Source organism: Vigna radiata, chromosome 5 (genome assembly GCF_000741045.1).
Source record: "Vigna radiata var. radiata cultivar VC1973A chromosome 5, Vradiata_ver6, whole genome shotgun sequence".
Lineage (NCBI taxonomy): Eukaryota > Viridiplantae > Streptophyta > Magnoliopsida > Fabales > Fabaceae > Vigna > Vigna radiata.
Window position 1 is genome coordinate 25898575 of NC_028355.1, and position 24005 is coordinate 25922579.

General features: G+C 26.6%; 1 protein-coding gene across 2 annotated transcripts; it reads left to right on the plus strand.

Annotated features, from left to right (window-relative positions):
* The first annotated feature begins 10071 nt into the window (after positions 1 to 10071).
* LOC106760804 (protein DETOXIFICATION 43) lies at positions 10072 to 17989 on the plus strand. Of its 2 annotated transcripts, none has more exons than XM_022781213.1 (12): positions 10072 to 10212; positions 13801 to 13908; positions 14030 to 14151; positions 14382 to 14648; positions 14845 to 15041; positions 15140 to 15275; positions 15373 to 15469; positions 15560 to 15660; positions 15780 to 15943; positions 16121 to 16309; positions 16637 to 16854; positions 17813 to 17989. In XM_022781213.1, the coding sequence occupies exons 2-12, from the start codon at positions 13826 to 13828 to the stop codon at positions 17859 to 17861; spliced, it is 1623 nt and encodes a 540-aa protein (XP_022636934.1). In that variant the 5' UTR covers positions 10072 to 10212; positions 13801 to 13825; the 3' UTR covers positions 17862 to 17989. The 2 variants fall into 2 exon arrangements, with proteins under 2 accessions (XP_022636934.1, XP_014499717.1); XM_014644231.2 differs by having other exon boundaries at positions 10083 to 10212; positions 14382 to 14669.
* The last annotated feature ends 6016 nt before the right edge of the window (positions 17990 to 24005 follow it).

Genomic DNA, 24005 nt, shown 5'->3' on the forward strand with positions numbered 1-24005 from the left:
AATTAAAAAAAGTTTATAATATATGAAAATAGTTAATAATATCAATTAAAAAAACATTTTCAGAAACACTTTTTTCTGTTGCTAATAAACTTGTTCGTAAATGCTTTAGGGACCAAAATAACAACTTAAAATATATGGTAATAAAAACCTTACTTACAAACTAATTAACCATCAAATTGAAAGTTAGTTAATAATTTTAGTTGTTAATCTCTCTTGTTCATTTGAAGGAATTTGAGGAAGAGTAATTGAATGGATTTGAGAAGATTTGAATATAATTTTTTTTTGTTTATTGGTTTAAATATTTTTTTGGTCCCTAAGTTATGAGCAGTTTAGTTCCCATTTTTAAAAATGTAAACATTTGATTCCTAAGTTATAAAAAATGTATCAAATGAGTCCTTTTTTGATGTAAGTCCAAAGAACAATCTAAAGTGCTGTTATTATTAAGAAACAAATCAGAGCAATATAAAGATGTAGCAGTTGTTAAGAAACAACCAAAAACAGTATTTCAAGTCAAAAAAGGACTTATTTGATACATTTTTTAGGGACAAAAAATTTACATTTTAAAAAACAGGGACTAAACTGAACATCCGCTTATAACTTAGGGACCAAAAAGAGGTTTAAACCTTGTTTATTTGAGTGGATTTAGAAATAAATGAAAATGAATTTGAAATAAATTTTTTTAATCTGTCACATAAATTAAATCAAATACTAATATGTATTATGGAAGACCAATTTAGTAATTAAAATTTTGATAACAAATTGGTCACACAAAATATAAGTGACTCTTTTTTTCGATTGCTAACATGAAAAAAAATATTAATATTTTTTAAAAAAAATCAATCATTAGTTGAATTCCAAATATAATAATATAATAACACTTATATTATATTAATATTCTTAACTTATATCTATGCGTATATGGTTAATATTTTTGAAATACTCTTTTCGTTATATTCTTTCTTATTATAAATATATATTTTCCTTTTTGTGTTCTAATTTTTTCTATTTTCTAAACTAATGAATAAAAATTTGTCATTAACTATTGAACAAATTCCCAACATTGTGAATTTTCTTGAATGTAAAGCAAAGTCAAAAGGTTATTGAGATTCCATATAAATTTTAGTGAATTAATTAACCTAATTAGAAGAAAGATAAGTGCATGAACATTTTGAGTGAAAAGAGGTGCATTAGAATGTTCTAATCTGTCTTCAAAGAGAGAAGATATGTTAAACAAAATGAAGTAATGACAATGATGGTATCATAAAATGAAATTCTTTACTTTTCAATGTTTTATAATATTCCTTAAATCTATCACTATGATTCTGGGAGAAGAATGAACCACTTCTTTTACTATATGCGCAATTTCTTTTTCTTCTATTTTTAAGTTTTCATTATTAAATTGTGTTATGCCAATAACATTACCATTTTTCAATCTGAATAAAAAAGTAAGACAGTTTTTTAATATAAGTGATAGGGCTCTTTCATATGCAGTAAGTGTTATTATTTTTATATTATGTTAACATCATCGAAATGATGCATTATAAGTCATAAACTAAAACTATCTTCATTACGTATATTTGCATTAGTTTAAACTTCTCATAGATTTTCGAACTTTACATTGGTACACGTCTACCATTAACATATAAGTAAATTTAAAAAGAAGTTGTCAATTTATATATTTATATACGTACATATATATTAATGGTTGATGATAATATAAAAAAATCATCATATTTTTTTACAATAAAATTATATTTTAAATATAAGGATTTTGAATATATTGAAACCTACAAAGGTGAATTAGCCACATTTCTAGTATTAATATAAGTAAAGTGAACAAATCCTTGTAATTTTTTTTTTCTAAAGAAAAAAAAAGAATGAATTAATTAATATAAAAATTACACATGCACACACACCATATATTTACAATAAAAAATATATTCAAGAGTTTTTTTATTTCTATTTTCATAAAGATTTATTTGTATTTGTATATTAATTTTCTCATTATTAACATATATTACAATAAAATAAAAACGCCACAAATCAAAGCAGGGTAAGTTAAAAATATTAAAAGTAACTCATTAATGATATAGTACTTATACTTATTTTAAAACATTACATTTTAAAACATTACATTGTCTGTGCTATCCCATATGGGAATCCACTAATGACATAGTATATAATAATTGAGATGAACTTCTATTAACTTTTTCGAAATTTACATTTTGGACTTTTTTTTAAACCTTCAAACTTAATCATTTATATATATATATATTCGGCAAATAATTTTTTCGTATCATAGTTACAAGTAACGGGTAGTTTATTTTCATTTGACAACATTTCATTCAACATTGATAACAATTTTATGAAACTCTTATCGATTCATCCATTGGTCGTTTTTAAATTAATGAGTCTTGATACCGTTGAAAACTGTGTGAACTTAGTTGAATCGACATACAAAAGAGTTTTTGTATCAGTGGACATCGTCTCATACACATGTGCTTGGGCAAAAGCTTATGCACCAACATCATGGATCATGTCCTCTAACTCTTCTTCTTCTGGTCGATCTTCCATAGTGGAATCAAATACATGTTTAGTTCGGAAGATAATTGGGAAGTCTATTAATTCGTCGTGTCATGTCCATGTTATATAACATAGAAGGAAACCATAACAAATAAGATGTTTCTTAATTTCGGTTGCATTCAACTTTCTCCCATCGAAGGAAACATCTCACAAGCTCATCTAAACTTCACTTCTACTCTCATTACGTTATGCAAATTGTATAAATTTTTTTACTCCTCTATCGTATTCAGTAAACTTGAATGATCACTTTGATTGCTTTCATATTCAAGGTTTGCCCTTATCCCATTCAAGAAGATTCACTTTTTTTAGTTCATTGAACATATAAATTTTAAAGAACATATCTAAAATTTCACAAAAGTTTGCCACGATTTTGCATTGGTCTTCAGGTTACATGAAATGAAATTGACTATAAATAACAATCAAATATGCACATGAAGATCAATACAAAACATAGTTGCAAATATTCATGAAATTTAAGACATGTATATTAAAATTTATATGCATTAATAAACTATGAAAAAATTATTACTCTTCTTAAACTATCCAACTGGACAATTCAAGATTCAATACTTATAAATTATTATTACCGCCTCCTCTTATATTTATTTTTAAAAAATACATTTCTTCAGAAAAGTTGGAGAAAACAAATAATTTTTGTATTGAATCTTAATCGAGAGCTAATTCAACACAACTATATAATTAAGCATACAATTAATCACATATCCAACATGCAAAAATGAACAACCTACTATTAAAATTATATAAAATTATATGCTCCAATTAAAAAGTAAATTTTAAACATAATAATAAAAATATGAGAGAGTGAAAGATGAATGGACAATGGTGCAACAACTCAAGTTTTGGAATGGTAGAAAATCTCATCACCAAGAAACAATATATGAACACAAATACTAACAACATTTAGTTTTAGGAACCAAAACAAACTCAAAAATTTAAAAAAAAAAGTCACGAATGAAGCAACCAAAGCTCACCACGAACGGTGGAGAATTGCATTCCCGAGTGAAGGAAGGGTGCGGGACAGTTTCAGACCAATAAGAATGAGTTAAGAGCACTTGCAATGATGTTGGAGGCACTGACCGTGGTGTTGGACAACAGAGTTGAAGGAGCGGTGTAGTTGGTTCGTGAAAACGTAGAAGAAACAAAGAAGAAAATTGTTCAAGGGTCTGCCATTTCGTGAATTTTTAACTCTGGAAACACATATTGTCTCAGTTCTTTTAATAACCAAATTGATAAATGTTCTATGGCATCAGTTCTACGAAGAACCGCTACCTAAAGCATGTTGAAAAAATTAAAAAAAAAATTAAAACTTTTAGTGGCAATTTTAAAATTTGGTTCAAACTTTTGGCTCCAATTCATTCAGAAAACAAAGTATAAAGGCTCTATGCACCAATTTCCAAAACAACTGAGGCCATAAGAGTTGTTCAGATAATAAATAAAATAAAACAGTTATTTTTTAAAAACTTATGATGCCGATTCTGAATAGAACCAAAGTAATAGACTCTTTATGGTAGCGGTCCTGCATACAACCAAGGCCATCGACTTGTTTGTCAATTGAAAAGTCAGCCTGCATAGGATCATGGTCTTATGATAGCGGTTCTGTAGAGAACCAAAGCCATAGGCCCTGTTCAGAATGTTGTCAATTGAAATTTCTAAAATTGTCAGTTTCATAAGACCTTATGGTAGTGTTTCTATAAAATATCGATATTGTAGACCCTATTTTGATATTATATTTGAAAATTTATGCTAACCTGACATTTTTTAGGTTTCGATTGTCTTTTAATCAAGACCAAAAATAACATATGACTTTGATTCTTTATGAACCGAGACCTATATGTTCATAAAAATTGTAAAAATGTCACTAATCCTTTTTATGTTTCAATTTCGTAAAAATTGTAACGTAGTAGATGTGATAGAAGCTTTTTTATATACTAGTGTTATAATGATGTTTAATATAATTTTTTTAAGAATAATAATATATGGTTCCATAAAACCGTAATATAAATTAATCTATTTACTTATTATATATTGAACAAAAAAATAATTCTGAAAAACAATAGTCAATGTATGCAACCTTATAGACTAAATTTTATTAAAAGGATTCAACTACACTTCTAGTTAGAGTCTCATAAATAGCACAAAAGAAAGTACCATCCAACCTTAAAAAAACATTTAACATAACGAAAACAATTAGTAGTTAATGTATTCTCCAATCACAAGCAGAATGTTTCTAGTAAGAATTGTTCAGTGATGTATCCTTTTACTATATTAAATAATGCATAATTATTAGTTTTTTTCTTTTACTTATAATGGTATCTTTTCAACTTTGATCTTGGTTGAACCTTGTTTTACGTACACTTTTAGTTAGTGATAAGCCAATTGTTTCTCACCATAATGCTAATTTTTATTTTTATTTTTGTAGGAGTCTCTAAGATTTCAAAGCATTTGGAGTAAACAACTTTATAACACAAACGATGATGAACTAAATCAATTAATTAAGGTTCCAAAGGATGTTCTGAAATTAATTAATTAAGGTTTGTGAATTAAGTGGAAGAATCATGAATTAAATAAGTAAGTAAACATTCATAGCCCACAGATTTTGTGGAGAACGCAATGATTAAGTTCAATGAATTGCACCATTTGTATCCTTCATGTCTTTGACTTTTTCTATTTTTGCAAAGCACGCTTCACTTTGTATAGATCAATTAAATATAAGTGAGAAACAAGAGACTCCAACACATACATCAATTAAATACGAATGCATAACTTTTCTCTCACATGAAAAACTTCAATGTTGGAAGTTGCACTCAAAACATGATATTTCATAAATGCATTTAAGTTTCATAAAATTGTATATGATTTACTTGTATTGAACTAAGTTTAATTTATGTACGTCATCTAGATCATTGTGTTATTATGTCGACATATGTTAGGTTCACATGCATTCTATAGTTCAACTTTAACTTAATACAAAATTTCACTTTAATTAGGTTTAATAAAGTTTTTTAAGTTTTTCATATAAATTTAAGTGTTTTTAATTGAATTTTTATTAAGTTATTTTTGTCTATTGAGTACTTATGATTTTCTATATTTTTCAATTAAATTCCTACAATTTAATACTAGACAAGATAACATTTAAATCACTTAGTTAAGAAAAAAATTGAATTCAATTGGAAAACATAATTTTTTTTAATATTTAATAGATCAAAATAATTTAATAGAAATTTAATACGAGAGACTTAAAACTTAATTAGATTTAAAGTTTACAATAAAAATATAATTAATTATTCTTTAGATGAAAATGTACTATGAAGGATGTATAATATACACCCACATTTTCCTTTTGCAAATGGAATAATTTAGTGAAGACAATGTTAAGTACGATATCAAATTAATCACTGAACAAATTAATTAATCATATTATTGGATGGTAATTGCACATTTCATAATGACAGATTAATTTTTTTAAGAGAATCAAAATGTAAAGTTGTTTAATCTATATATCATATAATTGTAGATTTTGTTTTTCTTCTTGACTTAATTGTTATACGATATTTTTATCTAACAGAATATTGCAAATTTTCTGAAAGGGTATATTATTTTGGTACGGTAGCTAATGATATCTATATTAAAATTGTCTGAAATTAAAGTTTTTGAAATTATTTTATTTAAATATTGGGTAAATTAGTTAAAATATACCTCTATTGTAAATTTAAGTATTCTTTACTGATAAAAGAAAATATGTATTTTTATAATAACCTTACTTTAGATGAACACTATTTAAAAGTGATGTCATAGTAATTTATATAGTGTGAACAAAAATCAACCTAAATAACGAAAATTAAACATTTTATTACATATATTTATTTCAAAAATAAATTAAAAAATTGTTAGTAAAATCAAGTATGTTATTTTAAAATTAGAAAACAAAAAGTGTATGCACTGTAAGCTAAAAACTAAACCATAAAAATCTAAGTGTAGATTTTACACTTTAACTTTATTCATGTCAAAAAGTATTTTTGAATTCAAATTGTTTTGCAGCTGTCACTGATTTTCAATCGTTTTTCTTTATCAATTGTTTGCTCCACTGATATTTTCAATTGTGAACTAATTGGTTCACCAATTTTTCATCAACCAGTTATTTTAATCTTCATTGTTCCCCACAACAACAAAAAAAGTGTTTGTTTTGATTTTTATATATAGCACGAGTGCGTGGTTTCCCAGGTTAAAAGTAAGTGGAAAAACCAAATCAATTCTTCTATAAAGTATAAACACACTTACAATCTTAATCAATGTACGTGTTTGATAGTATTGGACGAAATTTTCTACAAAATCTTATAAAAAAACAAAAAATAAAAAATTATTTTTTCATAGATTAAAGTATTAGAAAGTTGGTTTTTAAACACACCCCTTCACATCGATGTACAATAACGGTTCGAAAACGGATGAAAATAAAAATGTTTAAAAAAGAATAAATATTACTAGGATAGACTCCGACCATAACTTTAATACCATATTAGAAAGTGAGTTTTTAAGTCTAACTCAACTCCATAAAACCAGTTTGTAAGGTGAGGTAGCCTCACTTATATATTATACATTGGTCTTCTTTCTAGTCGACACGAGACTTTCAACACAAAGCTAATAATAATTATAAACAAATTAATAACTTTTTATTATGAATAAACTTATTTTTTAAAGTGTAATATTGTAATATTTTAAAGTGTTGCATTTGTTGAATATGGTGTATAAAATAACATAAAAAGAATATTCAGTAATGCTTGCATGTAATAATTTAATGAAGTAATGGGTAGCATCGTGTGTCTTCCACACGAAAGTTAATTGAAGATTAAATTTAATAATCTAGGGCACGCGGCTTCCACGCGAAAAAGTGGAAATGCCAACTTAGATATTATTGTGTGATTACCTTTTATTATGATTATGATATCATTAGGACCAAAGTGAGATAAAGTGACATGAGCATAATATGCTTTAATGTTAATCTTTTTTATTCAATAACTTTTATGTGTAAATAAAGACATGCTTTTGTAAGAATATTAAACTAGTCATAATAGTTTTTTTTCTACATTTAAAAATAAAATGTTATTCATATAAATTTTATCGAATGACATTGATAAGATCAATCATTATATTTGAGATAGACAATTTTAGAGTATGAAATGATTAAGATTTTAAAAAGCATCTCAAAGAGTTGAAGGAGAAAGATATTTAAATTGTTATTAACTTTGAGTAGTAAGTGATGTAGGACTATTAGATATACCGGAACAGTAAGAAAATATTGTGAATAGTTGGAGATCTTAGTTTAATTAGAAATAAGATTATTTTATAGAATATAAGTGAGAGTGATATGTACTTTATAAATCGATGTTGTGACGATGAATTATGATTAATTTTACTTCTTAATATGATATTAAAATTTATCTTAAAGAGGTTTTTTGAATCTATTTATACTATTAGACCATTATTGAACTATCTACAAATATTTGATCTCACGTTCAAGATGTCAATGTCTTTGTATGAAAATATGTATTTGAAGATCCTACATTGATTAGAAATAATATCAAATTATATATAGTATATGAATGAATACGATCATCACCTTACAAGTTAATTTTGTAAAGTTATGTTATAGCTAAATTCACTTCCTATTATGGTATAAAAATTTATTGGATCATTCACTAATATAATCTCACACACAAAATATGTATTTCTCAACGTAAAAGAAATTAAGTTAAAAATCACACATTAACTAGAGATGAAATCAATATACAATATAATAAAAACAATACTCTCCTTAAAAATATCCTTTTATTAACTTAATTACTGTTAATTGTTTGCATTAACATTTTCATTTTTTTATCTGAAATATCTATTATCTATATTTTCATATTAGCTATTTTAATTTTTCTTTATTCCTTAAGTTCAAGTTTTTATATATGTTTTTATAGTCCCACCAAATATCTCTTATAATTTTTATCTTTAATTTTTTTTTTATTAAATTAGCTTATTTGACCTAGATACCCAAAATTAAAAAAATAAATAAAAGAGTATAAATTATAACGCGAAAGTTGTTTACTAGTAGTGCATCAATTAAATTCTTTCAATTTTAATAAGTGATTAATATACTTAAGTATAATATTGAAAACAAAATTTTCATCAGCCACAGAGAATATTTCTTAGAGAATATAAGAGAAAGTTGATTCAGCAAAAGAGGAAACATCTACATTATTATCAAACAAAAGATATAAAACTCCTTATATTGTTTCATCATTATGAGAAATTCATATAGGAAGTTATAGTAACAAAGGAAAAAAAAAGAGACTAAGAAATATGACAAATTCACATGACTTTTTAACATTTTGTGTGTAGAGGTGATTTATTTACCAAGAAATTCCGTACTTGCTTGAATAAAAAAATTTATTTAAAAACTTCTAGTAGAAAGAAAATAAAAAAAAAATTTAAGAAATAAATTTAAGTTTAATATAACTAAACAAAATAAGTTTGTAACATAATATTTATATTCACTTATATTTAATTTTATTTTATAACTAATTGATGTGAAATTTTAAATACATTTTTATCATCTCAAAACATATATATTTTAAAAAGCTAAAATTAATAAGTAGTTTAATAACTGTATAGTAATTATAATAATAAATCTAATAAATAATAAATTTCATTAAAATAAATTTGGACATAATTGAATGTTAATTAGTTTGTAATGTAAATTTTGTATGTATTTATATAAATAATTGTTGGAAATCTCATATCAACTAGAGATAAAATCAATTTATAATATATATAAGTAATACTAAATCTATCTATATTAATTTTGTAAGGTTGAATTAGGTTTAAAAACCATTTTTTAATAATAACTTTTAGAACTTCCTTGATATAAATTTGTTTACTTTTTTAAGAAAAAAACAAAGAAACCCCACTTAGATGAAAAATGAAAATGATTATATATATATATATATATATATATATATATATATATATATATATATATATATATATATATATGCATGTTGAAACCAGAAAAAATTAGGTCAGATTGTGGTAGTACATTTAAATTTGGAAGATTGAGATATTGGAGGTTATAATGGGATTCAGACGTAGCCCACAATGGTACTCTCTTTGAATGAAAAGCACCACAAATTGTAGCATAAAGTAGAACAATATTTTATACTTCACCTTACACCTTGCTTATCAATCTATCATCATAGTGGACATTTATCAAACATTTTCCCTTCTCATTCTCTTTGCTCACTATTTCTTAATCACCAAAACCAACACCTGTAAATTCTTCTTGCCATTCCGAAACGTGTCACCCTTCACACAAAAAATCACTCTTTTTTCTACCATTTTAAATATACATACAAAAACCATTTTTAAAAATTAACAACTTGACAAAAAAACAATAATTTATCATGTGTGAAAATGTCTTTGAATACCTAGGAAAACAGTGGGGTTAAGGGTACTTATAAAAAGGGGAGTGGTGTAGCTTCTCTTTCTCATCTTAGTGTTTCAGTGAAGACGAAGCATTGAGAGAGACTTCCTGCAAGCTTCAAGATCAAACCTTCTTAATATAAGGTATGTCATGGAATCAAACTTAAATGCAATTCACTTGATTTTCTCACTTTTTTTTTTCAATATGTCTGTTGAACGTTACACATCGACTAAAAATATCATCAAAATTTATAATATATAAATGAGATCGTTCCATATTCTATATATGTATACATGTCATTGTATTTAACTCTTACCCTCACATTTTGTTTCCTATGTTCTTCATTCTTCTTGTTATATTCTATCAAATGGTGAAGATGGTAAAGTATACTCCATAGATATATAAAGATGCATGCTTTTGCTTTAAAATGGGGGAAGCTCTTTATCAAACCATACCACTAGCAAAAAAATGTGTATTAATTAAAAAACCTACCATGATTTTTTGGCTTAGTTGCATACTAAAGCTTAACATTATTGTGATAACTTTTGTGAATTCAACATCACCCTACACCAAATGCCTAAATTAGTCACTTCTCTAATCTAAAGTTTATCAACTTCATGCAACTTGCATGCCACCTAGCTTCCATGCTATCTAATTGGTAACTTGTAAATACACTTTTTTTTCTTTTCTTGTATTTTTTTAGTAGTAATTGTTTAAGATTCTAAAAGGGATGGTAAAAAAAAGTAGACATTTTTACACCTAACAATTGACCACAACAATAACAAAATATCTAAGCTTATTTTTGAAGTGACATATTTGAAAATATATAAGGAATTTATAAGTGCATGCACATTTAGTGTAATTTATGAAATGATGTGAAATATATATAAGTGGAAAATTTGTGTGTGAAAAGTCATTGGTGGTGTACGGATTAGGTTGTGGGACCCACCAATATGTTAAACCTTGTTCCATTTTCTTAGGGTCGATGTACGGTTTTAATCTCTCTTCAACTACTTTTATCATTTAATAGTACTTTAAAATATAGGGTTTATTGTTCATGATACATTTTAATTTCTTTATAAAATATTATTCTCTTTTAGAAAGTTTTATCACACCTCAAAATGTATGATTCAACAATTTCAAATGTTTGATTTGAAAACTATCCATTGGAAACAAATAAACTTGGTTAAAAATTTATAATCTTTTTCCGATTTTTTATTTATTTATTTATTTATTTTTGTGTTTAAGTACTTAATTAGAGTTTTGGCAGTATATAAAGAACTTATTTTAATTGAAGATAGTGGAGAAATAGTGGCCAACAAGGTAAAGGATTAGTATAATGCTTTAGTATGTCATGCGTGTTATATTTTGGTGCGTACACACAAGGGTAATTATCTTAGTTAGTAATTAATTTAAGATTAAGTATGTTTTTTAATTTTTAAACACTATGTTTTATTTCTAAATTAAATTGTCTGTTTATTTTGTCTTTATAAACATAAAACATTTTTCTAAGTAACATGTAAAATTTTTTTATGTGACAAACATATATATCATCTACTTACTCTTTGTTGAAAATAATATTTTATATGATTTTCATACATATACAAACCAAATAAGTCTATAATTTAGTTTAAAAATAAAACAAAATTTTCTAAAATAATTTTTTAAAAATATATATTTTACCCTCAATTCAATCTTATTTCTTATTAATTTAGAAGAAAAAATATAAAATAAAAAAACAACTGATGATGATGCCAACATTACACAATTTTTTATTACATTTTAAATTGTTAAAAAAAGTATTCTTCAAAATAGATAGAGATAATTGTCATCTTGAAAACATCATACTTTTTATTCAACAGATTACAATTTAAACTTTATCTGTCATTTTCTTGAGGATCTGACACCATTGCATTTTCTTTTTCCTTTTTAATTGATGCATATATTTTATCATTATTTATTATTTTTATTATTATTATTTTTATTATTAATAATTAAAAACACAACTTTATGTGTAGATTCTAATTCAGAACAAATTCAAATCACTAAAGTGCGTAAGCTTTCTTTTTATTTTACTATAAAATACGCATTAAAATGGATTTAGATTCGTTGCTTAATGAACTTTTCTTGTTTCAACTTATTCTATAATAATTTATTTTTGATAAATAAAACAAAACTGTCAAAACATGATAATCAGTCCATATCTGTGGGGTGTGAAGCTTTTAAACGATTTACTGATTTTATTTTTTTATTTTTACGAATATGGACTCTTATTGGTAGAAAATTAACTTTCATGATTTATTCACATCTTGTTTAAGTAACTTGTGTTTGGTTGATTTTTCAAATTTAATTTTAGAAAAATTAGTTTTAAATAAAATTGAGTTCGAAATTAAGCAATTTTATTATTTTGTAAGAAATTAATCGTAAAATTCGTAAAAACTTGTTTTGTTTATTATATGAAGTAATATTTTAGAAGTAAAGTAAGTTTGGTTCACAAAGAAAATGTAATTTTTTATGGTAAAACTCTTATCTTTTTATTCGTAAAAATCTTTTTTTTAGCGAATATAAGTAAGTTTTTATGTTTTTTTCTTAAAAATGATCTTTTTGGGTAAATATTAAAAAATGATAAAATTTAACACAGTTGATTGATTTTCTGTTATTCTTTTAAAAATGAAAGATGGTAGGTAATATCATGTTATAAGACTTCAAAAGTTCAGTTTTAGGATCTATAACGAATGTCAAAAAAGTATATGCATTAGGGTGTAAGATTCCAACATTCATAAGTGCTTTAGCTTTTATCTTATATTAAAGAAAGAAACTGACATGTTCTGCCTTGTAAATCCTGCAATTCGTTAAACATTATTTGTTTACATTAATGTATTACTATACATTCTTCATGTACGTAGATATTACAAGATATTAAAAGGTAAATTTCACATATAATATAAAACTTAAGGGTTAAACATGTTTTTTGATCATTTAACTTTCACTGAAATTTGAAATTAGTCCATTTTTAAAACTTTGACCTAATTTAGTCTCCTAATTTAGAAATGTATGAATTTAGTCCTTTTAACCAAAATTTATTAAATGCGTTTCTCAGCTAAGATTGAAGCGAAAATGTATGAAATAGTGTAAACAACTCAAATGCTATCATGAAATATTCTTGAAACATCAAAGAAACCTAACAAAATTTAGTTAAAAGGACTAAATTCATACATTTTTTATAGTTGAGGAACTAAATTAGACTAAAGTTTTGAAGAGAGACTAATTCCAATTTTCACTGAAAGTTAAGAAACAAAAACATATTTAACTCAATATATATATATATATATATATATATATANTATATATATATATATATATATATATATATATATATATATATATATATACCTTCATTGTTGCATCTGAATATCAATTAATTCAAGTTAGAAAGAGTTGTTTCATGATAGAAACATTATTAAAACACATCCGAGGAAAGTTGAAACTGCAATAGTGATGATACTTTTGTCAGCAACTTTTTTTCAGCACTCCTTGATTTCTGCAATATTACCATAAATAGGTCACTTTTCCTTTGTGATCTTTGTCAAAGGCGCACAATACATAGTTTATTTATGCTGTCAGGAACAAGCTTGAGTTTCCTGCATGGAGATCTATATTAAACGTTTTTTTCTTTCTTTCTTTTTTGATGATTCAAAACACTGAACGACCTCAAACTCAAAACTTGACAGATTGTTGAGATTTAAGGGAAACATCATGGACGAGAATGGTAGCTCAAGTAATGAACCAAAGAACAACAACAGAAACCTGCCTGTCTCAGTTTTCTTCAAAGATGCAAGGTACGTACCCTTATATTTTATCAGCTCATCAATCACCCTTGTTCCTTTTAGGAGCAACATCATTCAAGAAACAAAATATGTGACTGCAAAATACTAATACTTGGTTCAAAAACATATGCAGACATGTTTTCAAGATGGACTCCATTGCCAAGGAGATACTTGGGATTGCATTCCCTTCTGCACTTGCTGTTGCTGCTGATCCTATTGCTTCTCTCATAGACACAGCATTCATTGGCCACTTGGGTACATCAATTTCCTTGTCTCATGTGATGTTTGCACAAAAAGACACACACACACATGTAAATTGCACTAATCAGGTTTTGTGGTTTGGCTTGGCAACTTTTTGCACACACTAATAGCAGTTGCAAGTTGTAGTGTAGCCATAATTGGAAGGTTTTATATATCATTTGGTCCCTACACTGCATAGGAATAGCTACAACTTTTACACTGACTTTTCATTGTTCATGTGTTAGGTCCCGTGGAGCTTGCTGCAGCAGGAGTGTCCATCGCTTTGTTTAACCAAGCTTCAAGAATTACCATCTTCCCTTTGGTTAGCATCACAACTTCCTTTGTGGCTGAGGAAAATACCATCGAAAAAATCAACAAAGAAAAGAATTTGACTGAAAACATTAAGGCCAAGTCCAAGGAGGTAAGGCCGGAGGATCAGTTGATTCAAGATATAGAGAAAGGAGCATCCAAGGAACACAATGAGACTCCAACAGAATCTTCATCTTCAACAAGTGAGAATGTGGAAATGGATGGTACTTTCTATCCCTTTCTGGTTTTGCCTTTCTATTTTTGTGTATACACTAATACACATCACACATTTTATAGCTTCGAATAGGAAATTCATTACGATAAAGATTATGTATATGAATATATATGAAAGTTTGTGTTCTCCCATTTTAGTTTAACAATAACCAATTTCCTTATCAGACTGCAATACTAGTGTAAGCAAATCTACCTCTGCTGGAAGTAGTAGTAACAAGAGTGTGTCAAAACCTGGAAGGAAGAAGCGACACGTTGCTTCTGCATCAACAGCGCTACTTTTTGGCACAATCCTTGGCCTTCTTCAAGCAGCAACCCTTGTATTTGCAGCCAAACCTCTATTAGCTGCAATGGGTCTGAAACCTGTATGTTATCATATATGAGTTATATNTAACAAATCTTGATTTTCTAGAAGGCATTTTTCTAATCTTTTACTGAAGTGAAGCTAATTCTCTTTGTGTAGGATTCTCCTATGCTAAATCCAGCTGTTAAATACTTGAGATTGAGAGCTTTAGGTGCTCCTGCAGTTCTTCTCTCCTTGGCCATGCAAGGAATCTTTCGAGGATTCAAGGACACTACAACTCCTTTATATGTTATTGGTAGGTTCAAATGATTCAGTAAAAGCATCAAAAGTTCAAAATGCATATATTAGTCAAAATTTTCCTTGACGAGATTCGTCTGTGTGTGTGGTTTTAGTCTCGGGGTATGCATTGAATGTGGCTTTGGATCCAATTCTTATCTTCTACTGCAAACTGGGCATCAAAGGTGCAGCCATTTCACATGTGCTCTCTCAGTAAGTCTTACATGGTTTTCATCCTTGTAGTGTTCAAGCAATTCATTTACCAAAACATGAACTTACAAAATGTCGACCCTTTCTAATTAGGTATGTGATGGCATTCGCCCTCTTGTTGATATTAACTAGAAAAGTGGATCTTGTACCTCCAAGCATCAAGGACTTGCAGATATTCAGGTTTCTTAAAAATGGTAAGTGTACTATAACTGAAATCTNACTCTCNTNTGTTAGAAACAAGAACAAAAAAACANNCAATTCTAGTTTAATTAGTGACCAAACTCATGCTGAAGTTCATCTTCAATTTCAATAGGAGGTCTTCTGTTGGCAAGAGTTGTGGCTGTGACATTCTGCCAAACCCTTGCAGCGTCATTGGCAGCAAGATTTGGCCCAATTCCTATGGCTGCTTTCCAAACCTGCTTGCAGGTGTGGCTGACATCTTCCCTTCTTGCTGATGGTTTAGCTGTTGCTGTACAGGTACGTGAACATTTTTCTTGCTGATATATATATATATTGGTTTGTAAAATGTGATCATGTTACAAAGTTCATGAGCTTAAATCCTACTATTCACATTATTATACATACAGAAAAAAGAGAAAGTCTTTGTATAACTTGATCAAATGAGTATCAGTAATCACTTTCACTATATCTCAGGCAATTCTAGCTTGTTCCTTTGCTGAGAAAGATTATGAAAAGGTGATTGCTGCTGCAACAAGAACGCTTCAGATGAGTTTTGTTTTAGGAGTTGGACTTTCTCTTGCAGTTGGAGTTGGTTTATACTTTGGAGCTGGAATCTTCTCCAAAAGTGTTCTTGTTGTGCACTTAATCAGAATAGGACTCCCGGTATATTTCTGCATCTTTTTCACTACATAGAATTGAGAAATGATACTTTGACACACAAATATTTTACATTCATCTGAAACTATTATTTTATGAGAAAATACAAAAATTTATTCATTTATGACCGTTTTATCTCTATACTGTGTGTCAAATGAACGTAAAAGTATGTCATTCTACTGTTACTCCATAGAACTATTCTGATAACTAAGAACGAAACATATATTAGAAAGTTTACATATATCAAACACAAGAAGTTACCAGAAAAAAGAAAGAATTTGAGAAGTGTTTTGTGTATGATTTTTATCTGATGGATTGAATTTGACTGACCAGTTTGTAGCTGCAACACAACCAATCAACTCATTAGCCTTTGTGTTTGATGGTGTGAACTATGGAGCTTCTGATTTTGCATATTCTGCATACTCATTGGTAACTGTGTCATTAGCAAGTGTTGCTTCACTGTTCCTTCTCTCTAAGAGCAAAGGTTTTGTTGGACTATGGATTGCACTAACCATATATATGAGTCTTCGCATGTTTGCTGGTGTATGGAGGTAAAGATTATTCCTTGTCTTATAAGACCATGGTTTTACCACCTTCTACAAAAATTATGTTTTATAAATCTAAAATTTGTTTATGAATAATAATATCATGACACACTTTTATATTCATTTGATACACAATTCAAGAATAAAATAATCATATAAATGTAATTTTTTGCATTTTTTCAAAAAAAAAAGAGTAAAAAATAAGAATAATATCAAATGAATGTAAAAAATTTAGACTTAGAGTTTATGCATGTGATATTGTTAAATTTTTATTTTTAATATTGTCAATAAGTTAATTTAACTTATAAAACAGTTAATTTTTTTATTCTTATTTTTTTTATTTTATTTCAAGAGTGCTTGAGAAAAAACTGATCCCAACATACCTTCAACAATATAACAAAACATATAATACATATTATAAAAGTTTTATAATGAGGAGGTGGGGAGAAATTTTTCCATAACCATTTTAAAAAAGAAAAATAAAACCAACTTCTACAATGCTAAAATTGATTTTATTTATATAGAATTAATTTGTAAAAGTTATTTTTTGTCTTTTTTTTATATATTTTTAACTTTTGAATAAATTGGTAATTTAAACTCATAAGAAGTTAATTTCTTTGTTTTTTCTCTCAATAGTGTTTAGAAAGAAAGTTTCTCCAAACAAGTCTAGTAGTATCTACTACAATAATTTAGTTATAATGTTTTCTCAATGTAATATATTTTTACACAATCACCATGTATCATGAATGATATTAAAAGTTAAAATAATTTCTTATAAATTACATCTAAGTTATTCACATGTTAATAAAATAATTATTTTTTGTATGAAAACAATTAATTAAATAGTTGTTTTAGAGTTATTCTCTATATAATTGAAGAATAACATGTAAAATAGGAAAATAATTAGAAGAAAGAGAATAATAATTAAGATGTTAATAACTTATGGTTAATGATACACATGCAGGATGGGAACAGGAACAGGACCATGGCGTTTTCTGAGAGGACGACGTTGAATAATGTATTGATGATGCAATCTAACAAAAGAAATTGGGAAGAAAATGATGTTGTTTTGTATCAGTTTTTTTCTGTTCTCTACTGTGCTTATATAGTTTTATTAATATATTCTATATTGAATACCCCATTTATAAGTGTTTAATTAATGTATTCTCTCCCACTCATTCTTATATTTTGTATTCTTCCTAATTTTACTATGTAAACTCACTGCATCTATACATATATCAGACAAATAAATTAATATATATACATCTGTCTTTTTAATATATTTTGGAAGGAGTAATCTAGATCATATAATTTAGTCTAAAAATACTTTCCAATCTGAAATCTATTATTTTTTGCATATTTCATATTGAATGTTGCAAAAGGTATTTTTAAATTCAAAACACTCATGTTAGAATATATTTTTTATTTTTCAAAATGAATAATTTAAAAAGTATTTTCAAATTTAGAAATATCTTTCCAAACAAAATGTATAAAAAAATATATTTGGATTGTACTTTCATCAAAGATATTTTCGGATCTGAAAATATTTTTCAAAATACTAATTTTGACAAATAATAGAAAAAACAAAGATTCAAATGGGATTGGTGGATTTTATGAGGGTGCAGCAAGAAATAGTGCCCACTTCATTAAACGGATACTTATTACGGGTGTTTCTTTCTACACCACATAATTTCCATTTGCTCCTATAAGATTATTGTTTTTCCTCTTCCTTTTCACACTGACGCTTTGTTATTATGGATTGTGCAAGACTTTGAATTTTCGTTTTTCAGAAATTGATTAGATTGTGTAATGGGGGAATGAATTGATCTAAAAGTTTTTATATATTATAATTCTATTTATTTCAAGTTGCTCGTAATTTCAGAAATTATATTTCAGTTTGCACAATTCAAAACGCCTTTTTAAAGCAAATTTTGACTTTTAAATAATGTAAAATTCCATAAGTAAATATTAAAATCTGAAAGTCAAAATTAATTTAAAAAAAAAAACAAATTGTTCCGAATTATGTAATCTAAAATATATATTCAAATTACAATGTAAGAGTTTAAATATTTTATGAAGAATTCCATCAATATCCAAATATTCAAATATATATATATATATATATATATATATATATATATATATATATATATATATATATATGTATATTTTCATAAAAAACTTTACCCTCTAATATATAATATCAATAGACATTAAATAACAACATTTAATAAAATTCATAAAATCTTCTTATTATGAACGATCCAACATATGTCTATCATAACAATATCCACATATTATAACTAATTTCGATAGTTAATTATTATTTATAATGAAATATTATTATATTACATTATTAACTACTCTGTTATTATATAAATACAACTGATATTTTCTAAAGAATACTCACTCAATATCTCATATTTATAATATATCTTAAACTCTTTTACTAACTTTGAGATTCATAAAGTTATTTGCAAGCGAATTTATTCATCTAAACAGGAAGAAAGTCCAAATCCAATTAATAAGAGCTTTCAAGTCATTTCTAAAATCATATATTCACTTAAAATTGATAATGAGATTCAAACACGATTTTTTTATCCCTTAAAACAGATTAATCAAAACAATATTATTTGTGAATGAAACAAAGAGCATATTTTTGTCATTAATAACAACGTAGAACATTAAACAAATAGAAAAACTATGAGATTGCAGTTATTTTATATAATGGCTAATTTGTGCTACCACCCTTTTTTAACCATATTAATGATATATATAGTTATTCTCCGTTTGAAAATGTTTCGTTAACCAATTTAGTAGAACATCTTCTCTCAAATATGTTTTTTTCATCCACAAAACTCGACAATACGAAACTTTACCTAGAAAAATCATTTGGAGCAAAACAATGACTTTCTATAAATAAGTATCTACTTTAAACTATTTTTTATTGAAGTAAGTGTATAGCGATTGTTTAAATAATTAAATAAACTAAAAGATATTCCAAATACTTTATCAAATTAAACTTATACTATGTGATTTTTCAAGCATTACAGTGGTTTCTCCTGTAAGTGAAATATTTTTAAAACCTGAAAAGAGCACATGAAACGTAAGAAAATAAAAAGGATTGATATAATGCTTTCAAAATATTTTAAAAATTAAGGGTTTCAGTATAATTTAAGAAAATATAGAGATGGGCGTACAATTTACTTCAATAATTTGTTATCTTCGATCTTTCCTCTTTCAATAACGCCAGAAAAAGAAGTTGTGTTTTTGTTTTTGGTATAGAACCTCTATTGAAAGTGAAATCTAGCATAGTGTTTGAAAGATTTTGCTTTTGTTTTTTTCTCTTTATTTTATTTCTTCTTTCTTTTTGTTTTTCAATTTTATTTAATTTATGTTACAAGAAAATGGAAATGAACCAATCAAAATAAATATTCACAATTGTCGTCATTCTTTGCACGATTTTGAATTATTTCAGTAGAAATTTAAGGATCCACATGATTTTAGTTTGATAAACCAAATGTAATTAATCATGTTGATTATCTAATTGTAGTTATTAGAGTGAGTAGATGAAAAGGTTCTTCATGCTAAGGGTTTTAGTTAGGAGTATTTTAAAGAGGTTGTGTTGATTGATGCAATATTGGGGTTAGGAGTATTTTAAAGAGGTTGTGTTGATTGATGCAATATTGGGACAGTTGAAGAACCCTAGAACAAAGGATGACGAAGTCAAACCTTATGTTTTTCAAGCCTTTAATAAATCAATATTTGAACAAATGTATGAATTTAAGATTGTTTAGGATTCCTAAAACGAAAATTTTTTAGAAGATAATTAAAATGAAACAATCTGAAACTATTATTGTATGTTTTATTAGAGCAATAAAAATGTCAAATAAAATAAGGAGCAATGGAAAGGATATGTGACTCAATCTGATCATAGTTCTTTACCTCGGGATGTACCAATCATATCAATAAGATTCTCTAATGCCTTGTAAAAATTTTGATATAATGTTATTTTTTAATTGTTTTTAGACAATAATTGTAGTTTTTTTATTTTATTTTGAGGATTTTAAATTATATTCTTGTGTATTCTTAAAACAAAATATCTTTTTAACAACTTTTTTTACCATACTTACGTGATAATTTGTGATTAATCCATTTAAAATATATAAATCAATAAAATAGTGACTCATAATTTATTGTTAAAAATTATTAAAAAAGTTATTAACATTCTTAAATTGATTTTATTCTATGTTAATAGGATAATTCTTAGAAATAAACACGATAATATTATTCATTAATAATGTGTTTTTTCCAACACTAATTAATAACATAAAATTGGTTATTATAAAGTTTTTGTCCTAGTAGCATGTATGGACAAGGGCATGATAATTAAGTTCAAAAAGTTTATAATGCAAGCTTTTGACATGATTGAGCCAATGAAGATGAAATTCTTAGCATTGAAGTTTCGAGAAAACAAAAAAACATTTTTCATGTGTAAAAAAAACATGTCATTGATAATTTGTATAAGTTTGGAATGATGTAGAGCAAACATATATAAAGTCCAATTATTCTAAATTTTAAAATTAACAAAAATATTAATTAATGGTGCACTTGTAGATAATACTTATTTAAAGCAAATTATTGAAAGTTTGATGTATCTTAAATTTTACAAGTCATAATATAATGTATAGTTTAAATTTAATTAGCAGGCAAGGAAGAAGACTTGTTTGCTTTCACAATTTTTTTATTATGCAATAAATTAAAGTTATTATAAAACTAAACAATTCTTAACTAGTAAAATAGAGTTGATTGTTATTGTTGATTGTATGTCGAATGTATTTTCGTGTTAGTGTTACTTAAATGTTCAAGAAGATAATTATGTCATCATGTGTGACAAAACTTAGCAATTAAACTTTCAAAAAATACATGAAATAAACAAATATATCAATTTTTTAATAAATTTATAAAGGATGAAGACGTCAAATTAATATATTATAGCCAATATCATATTTCAAATTCGATACTAAAGTATTGAAACTTGAAACCTTTTAAAAACTTACAAAGATATTATGAAAATGAATCTAGAGATAAAGAGGTATTTAATAACTTAATGTTCGTTATCATGAATTAAGAAATGAAGATCTTTATTGTATGACACTATATTTATTCCAAAAACTCATAAAATAATATGTTGATACTGTCGATTAAAAAATAATATCGTTACTTTTATGATCAAATATTAAATGTTGAGGATAAAAATATTAAAGATAAATTAGAAATGTAAATTTTAACACAAATTAACTTTTAAAATATTAACAACTTATTTAACGCTTCTAAATTTGGATGCAACATGTTTCAAAACAACTATTTCAAATTAAATGTATTCTAGATATATTTTGAAACCCATTATAATTGTCAGAAAGATACTCAAAATTGATATGGCATAACTTTCGTATTCCGATTTATATTTCAAGAGTTAAAATATGTTTCGAAATTTGGAAAAATTATAAAGTTTTGGTTTTAATCTTTGTAAAATATTTTTAATTTTAATTTTAAAAATTTTAAATAACAAATAGTTAATGAAAAATATATTGAAAATAAGTTAAAAATTGTAAGAATAAGAAAATGTGTTGAGAATATGTATATCTGAAAAGAATGTGGAATGGGTCTTTTTCACTCCCCACTAATGTAGAGTTCCCAAATGATTGTTATGATTTGGTGGGGAAGCTTTTTTTACCACAGATCTTTGTCAGACTTGACATAAACATATTTTTAGTGGGTTATGACCTGTAAAGTAATATTGGAAACGGATTGATTATACTCTTTATTTTCACTCTAATTTCCATATTTACCTTGCTCTTTTTTCATTTCTTTTTCCTTCTACCATGTACAAAAACTATATTTGTTTGAGAAATTACATTATTTGAAATCATTAGTAAATGATTTATCAAGCACTAAGGACATCAAGCATGAGCTTAAGCTTGATTACCTAAATCCATAATGTCTCCACTATGCCTTACCCATAACATTGAGCTTTTGAACAAAAATTAATGTGCCTAACCCAACCCTACCAACCTGCTACCTAAGGAGTATCAGAATATCTATTCCACAACCAATAAAGCAGAAAACTTCAGTGGGTGATAGTTTTGCTCGATTTCTTCGAAGCTAAGTGACAGTTTTGTCATGTGCAGCATTTGAAAAAGAAGATTAATACCATTTCTGAAACTTTTATGGTTATGTAGTTTTATGGAGTTTTGGAGTTTCATTACTTTTCTGGGTCTGGAGAAGCATGTGATTTCAAACAGATTATATAAAATTGAAAGAAAGCAGGCTCTACCAACATTAAAAAATGCATAATGCACATGCTGTAACAGCTTACCCCAATACATATAATGTGGGTGGGTCCACTTCCCATGTCCTTCTGATCCTCAACCAGAGAAAATCACCGATTTACAGTACACGGTCCTGCGTTTTACTCTGTTCCTGTGAACAAGGTAAGAAAAGTCGCATTATGAGATTTTGAAGTTTGAAATCGACACCCATTAACTTGGTTCGGACCCCCACAAAGCAGAATATGGTAAAATAAAATTATAAGTTGTGTACTCAGCTCGTAAAAAGTAGACGCATCTGAATTTGCCATTCAATTGATCTATCCATCTATCGTTTGTCTTTTCAAGTGTTTGTTCAAAATATATCATCCAAGCTAACCTTGGTCCCCATCAACACAATAATCAATGCGATCTTCACGTCAACCTGCAACTGTCCCATATCCTGAAAATCAAGACACGTGTATCACATTAGCATCCACATCTCAAACATGGAAAACTCATCCATCATTCATGTTTGGCCCAATAATAATCTACCCACCTGCTTTTTTATGGCAATGCACCGCCCAGTCTCACCTCTCGACTAGGACCCATCTTCAACTCTGTGCTTCTAAGAAAAATGCACACATGTATCCATCCATTTCTTCGGAACCATTTTACATTGAAAAACACATACATACTCCAAATACATGTTCAATAAAAAAATTTACAGAAAATATTTTAAACACAGAACATGTAAACAAACACATAATAAGTTATTTCAAACGAAGACTGCATGAAGATATACTCATCACCGGAAATAGAACCAGGGGGGATTGTGTGCCAGAATTT